The 5,563-nt window shown below is 47.1% G+C and overlaps 1 protein-coding gene across 1 annotated transcript; it reads right to left on the bottom strand.

The window, feature by feature from the left end:
• Positions 1 to 4,116: 4,116 nt before the first annotated feature.
• On the bottom strand, positions 4,117 to 5,229 carry LOC110678269 (protein gar2-like). The gene is made up of 2 exons (XM_021850891.1): positions 5,186 to 5,229; positions 4,117 to 4,927 (listed from the first exon to the last, which is right to left on the bottom strand). The coding sequence occupies exons 1-2, from the start codon at positions 5,227 to 5,229 to the stop codon at positions 4,117 to 4,119; spliced, it is 855 nt and encodes a 284-aa protein (XP_021706583.1).
• Positions 5,230 to 5,563: the final 334 nt, after the last annotated feature.

Genomic DNA, 5,563 nt, shown 5'->3' with positions numbered 1-5,563 from the left:
GTTAGTAAGACCCCCCACCTCTTCTCAACCCTTCTTCCCAATGTAACCTCAATAGGACCGAAATAATCTACTCCCACATGCGAGAACGGACGAGTAAAGGCAGCCAATCTAGCTGGCGGAAGATCTGCCATTTCTGGTGGTTTTGGAATTGCGTTTTGGTTTTTGCATCGTTGACAATTACTTCTAACTTTCTTTAGAGCCACTCGCAAGCGAGCGATACAGAAGCGTTGTCGTACTTCATTCAAAACGGTTTTTTGATTTCGGTGGTGAAATTTTTCGTGGTAGTGTACAATTACCAGATGTGTGACGGGATGATCTCGTGGCAAGATGATCGGGTTTTTGGCATCTTCGAGCAGGAATTCGCAAGCGTCAACTCTTCCTTTCATCCTCAGTACGCCAGTTACATCCAGAAAAGGACTGAGCTTGTAGATGGCACTATCCTTCAGTATTTGCTGGCCCGATGGATTATTGTTGCAGTTTGACTTAAGAATTTCTATTTCATCGGAGAAGGCATCGTATTGCGCAGATCGGAATAGGTGAATCTCAGCTTGTTGTAACTCTTCACTATTCAATGGGCCCGAGATGATGTCATTCTTCTTCACACGACGTTGGCAATTGGTTACGAAACGTTTCACATAGCATGTTACCCGTAAGAGATGCTTCCAGCTTGAAAAGCTGCTGGCTGGAATCAGTGGCGCTGATATATGACAGTGGAAAAGAGCACTGGGTCGCAGCTCTTCATCTGTAGAGTCTCCTTTATACGATGATGGAGGCCAGAACTCCTCGGACTGCCAGAGATATTCTGGACCTCTAAACCATCTGCTGGTTTCATTTAGATCCGGCTTACGCTGCCACTTCGTTCCGTCGTCTGCCACATTGAGTTTAGATGGAACCCATCTCCATTCCAATTCTTCCGTTGATTCCAAAATTTCGCTAATCCGCGCTGCTACATATGGACTATATCTACGATGATCAGACTGCAGCCAACATAGGACATTTCTTGAGTCTGACCAAAAGAAACGTTTGGATATTGGCAACGCCAGTTCTGGCATCATGCTGTTTATCAACCTCGTTCCGATTACAGCGGCTGTGAGCTCAAGTCGTGGGATAGAGAGATATTTAAGAGGGGCGACGCGAGTCTTGGCACACATCAACATGCACTCTATTTGGCCTGCTTCTTCAAACCGAAGATAAATAGCTGCGGCCATACCATTTTCGCTGGCATCCACGAAAATGTGCGCTTGTATTTCTGTTGCTGAGCCGGCCGATGTCACCTTACGATAGCAACGCGGTATGCGAACTCGTTCCAGCGATGGAAGTAGTTTGACCCAAGCTTTCCACGCTTCAAACTGTTTGTCCTGGATCAGCTGTCCCCATTGAACCCCAGAGCGCCAGACTTCCTGTAGAACGATTTTGAGCTGCATCAGATAGTTTGATATTAGGCCTAACGGGTCGAAAACTGTCATCAGAACTCGAAGTACCTCGTTCTTTGTAGGACGACGTGTTCCTTCGAGCAGCGCTTCATCAAAACGTGTCCAGGAAACCTTGAACGTGAAACAGTCGTTTGCTGTGTCCCACCACATTCCTAAGACCTTCTCTGTTCCTAACTCTGCTGTCAAGTCTAGATTCTTCTGCGTAACTCCTTCGTCATTTCTTCGCAATTCTGCCAGAACACGAGGCGAATTCGATACCCAGTTCCTTATCTCAAATCCTCCTTCCGCGTGAACAAACCGCACGGCTTTTGCCAGTTCAATAGCCGCTTCCTCCGTCTCCTCACTCGCCAACATATCATCCACATAATGTTTTTTCACTATTGCGTCGGCAGCTGCTGGATATTGTTCTCGAAACCTTTCTGCATTTTGGTTCTTGACAAACTGAGCTGCACTCGGAGAGCAGCAAGCGCCGAATGTCATGACGTTCATAACGTAGGTGCCTGGTTCCTGATCTGCTGCGGTTTCTCGCCAGAGAAATCGTTGGCAATGTTGGTCCACCGGCCGTATTCGAACCTGGTGGAACATTTCGCGGATATCTCCGCATATTCCGATTTGATATTTTCGAAACTGGCACAATACAGCTGGTAGGGAAGTCAGCTCATCTGGTCCTGTCAATAACGCTGAGTTCAGCGACACACCGTGAACGATTGCTGCAGCGTCCCAGACGATGCGCACCTTTCCGGGTTTATTCTGATTGACTACAGGGAAGACTGGAAGATACCAGACTCGTTGTTGTTTTTCCTCAAGGTCTTCGGTTGTCAATTTACGAATATAACCCTTAGCCAAATAGTCAGCGATCTTCCCATGTAGTGTGCGCGCCAATTCTGGATCTCGTTCCATTCGCTTCTCTAAGCAGTTGAATCGCTGTAATGCTATCGGCCTGCTATCCGGCAAACGAATTTTCTCATAGCGCCATAAGAGTCCCGTTTCATATCGGTCACCATCGAAGCGTGTCAATGTTTGCAACATAGTTTGAGCACGTTCGTTTTCCTTTGATATGCAGTTTTTCTCTGGTTTCGATATTCCTAGAGCTTCGAGGCTGAAGAATTTCTTCACTTCACCATGCAGTCCTTCATCGGAACGTAGGTTACACTCGCAGATGTGATAGGTTCGAAATACCACATTCTCCGACTCTGGGCGGTTGCAGCTACCGTATATGGTCCATCCAAGTAGGGTTTTAACGGCAATTGGTTCGCCTTCCTTGCCTTCGCGACTGTTTCGGACGAGTGCTACCTTGGCATGTTTCACCCCGATCAGGATTCGTGGTCGAACGTCCTGATAGGATTTTACCGGGAGGTTGCGAAGATACGGGAAATGCTCTCTCAGCATATCCACATCGAGAGACTGAGCCGGCAACTGTAAGTCTCCAACTGTGCGAACATCATTGAGCAGAAATTTCTTCCCGGATTGTCCACTAATCGCGACATCAACGCTTAACGATTCCGCTTCAAACCGATGAGTTCCGCCGGTCCATTTCAGACAAAGTGGCGCTGACCTACCCGACACATCTAAATCCTGTGCTAAGTTTTGATCAATCAGTGTCAGTTCAGAGCCGTCGTCCAGAAATGCATAGCAATCAATCTGTTTCTTGATTCCGAACAACGTAACCGGGAGATAACGGAACATTCTAACTCCGGAACTCGACAAATGAGTGTTCACGTTCGTTTCTTCTGCCAGAGGTCGTCTTGTACCGTTACTTGGCCCAGAAGCAACAGCCAAGTCTTTATGCAACAGTTCATGATGCTTGAAAGTGCAATTATTCTTTCCACACGGCTTAGCATCACATTTCCCGCTGTGTTGCCTGAGACACCGGCGGCATATGCGAAGTTCACGAACAGTAGCCCACCTCGCTTCATAGGAAAGTTCTAAAAAACGCGGACATTTACCAGCATTCCTGCATCCTCCTTTACAAACCGCGCAGCATTTAGTAGAAGCGGCTTCGGTAATCTTCTTTTCCGGCTTATAACACTGGTATTCCGAAAGTTTCTGTCTCGGAACATCTGAAGTTGAGAAGTTAGAATGTGTATTCAAGAACGCTTTGTTTTTTGGTTTGCTGTGAGCTTGCTGTTCAGTATACTGAGTGCCACAAACCAAACAAGCATCCTCCGCCACGGAATAGATCCATTTGCTGTAAGCGAACAAGTTTATCTTGTTCACCTTCCTTTGATACCTCGCCAATCAAGTTTGAGAGAAGGTGGTAGCTTACCAACAAGCTCATTGAGCAGGGTGACGTCTCGCTTGTACTCCTTTCTTCCACAGGCATCTATTGTGCTACACAAGTTCTGCACTGCCAACGCATGTTCGATTAGCTTGTCCATCGCATCCGCTTTGATCGGTGACATTCCGAGTATCTTTGCTCTTAACGTATTGATGATAGCCTGAGGCTGACCGAAACGCAACTTCAGAGCACTAATTGCCTTTGGTATCGTGGAAGGAAGCATGAGAAAACTGCGAACAGTGTTGAGAGCATCGTCTTTCAGGCAGTTTCGTAACCGAATCATATTCTCTTCATCTCTATAGCCGCACATCCTTGTTGTACTCTCATAGGTTGACAAGAACATCGGCCACTCCTCCGGGTTTCCACTGAATTTCGGTAAATCTCGTGGAACAACTTGCCGGGCAGCTATTTGTTCCGGTGAAAGCGCCACAGGTGCTGGATATGTTTTTCTCTGGACCACGTGTGCTGAAGTTTTACCATAAAAAATGTTGCTTTTGGACGACAGGAACCTTTTGGCGTCGATTGCTTGCAGGGCTTGAAAGGTACTTCACTCCCTTCGCTGTCCTCTTCCGGTAGTCCAGTGGATGATTCTTCCTCGCTGGTCTCGTCATCACTGCTCGAATCCTCACTTGTATCGGCTGTTGATCTTGAATCGCCTGACCGTGAACTTTCATCCGTTTCTTGGTCCTGTAACCACGATGACACCTTTTCCGCTGGATCTTGCTGGTCGTCAGCTACGCAGGAACGTTCACTTCGGTTTGATGCAACTTCGGCAATTTCCTCAAGCAAACTGAATTTCCTCTCCAACAACTCCCGCTTCCGCTTCATCTCTTCTTCCATAAGGGTTTGCTCTGCTTCAAGCTTCTTCAGTTGCACTTCCAGCACCATCCGCTCTGACCTTCTTGATGACGTCGACATAATTGATTTGGCGTCCTTTGGCCCAGCTACCGGTTTAGTCTTTCCTGATTTCGAAGAGACCTCCGGTATTATATTGGTCCTCGTCGTACCAACTTCCCGCTCCATTTCCTTACTCCGCTGCCTAAAGCTCGTTGTCACCTTGTCCGCCTTCTTCGCCTTTTTCTTGTCCACGGAGTGCTTCACCGGTTTGCACGGCTTCTTCTCCTTCGCCTTCGTGTTGACTTTCTTGGGCTTCTGTGACTTCAGAGCTTCTAACTTCGAGGTCGACTTCTTCTGGTGTGCCGCCGCGGTTACGCATCTACAGCAGTTCCAGCTATTTTGTTCGACCTCTCTGGTCACTCCTACACAATCAAAATGATGCCAATCATCACACGAGTCACACTGGACCATGAGGCTGTTATCGGCCCTGTTACAGGTACGACAACTATTCGGTTCATACGCGATTACGGTCTTTGGGTCTTGTTTATTAAGGGGAGATTTACTGTATGAGCAAGAGGGGTGAGATGGGGGAATTTCGGTAGTTTTGGGGATTTGATCTCCTGATTTACCGTCAGACGTTTCACCTGCCTTACCTGCTGTTTTCACGTTCACCTCGGACATCTTTTTGCCAAAAGAAGGCTGTGCTCTACGTAAAGAATTCAGCACGAAGATTCCGATAAACGGCTGTAATCGCAGCAGCTAGCAACGTCGGCTTCGGCAAGACCTCGATAGCACCACTGTAAAACGATATTAAAAAATGTTGCGTTTCCCAGCGAAAAGAGAGTGTTGATTCCGAGATGTCCAATAACCTTTATTGTGAGGGTATTTTAATATCCTAAAATTCATTGGGTGATATAATGATTCTATAATGAAACTAACTACATGGACTTACGTTTTAGTCACTCCTAGCTCGCTTTTACGTGGGGTCTCGCTCCTGAAGTCTAGTTTCCCAGTC

Source organism: Aedes aegypti, chromosome 3, assembly GCF_002204515.2.
Source record: "Aedes aegypti strain LVP_AGWG chromosome 3, AaegL5.0 Primary Assembly, whole genome shotgun sequence".
Lineage (NCBI taxonomy): Eukaryota > Metazoa > Arthropoda > Insecta > Diptera > Culicidae > Aedes > Aedes aegypti.
The sequence above is the reverse complement of the archived record's forward strand: the minus strand, read 5'-3'. Positions and strand labels throughout refer to the sequence as shown.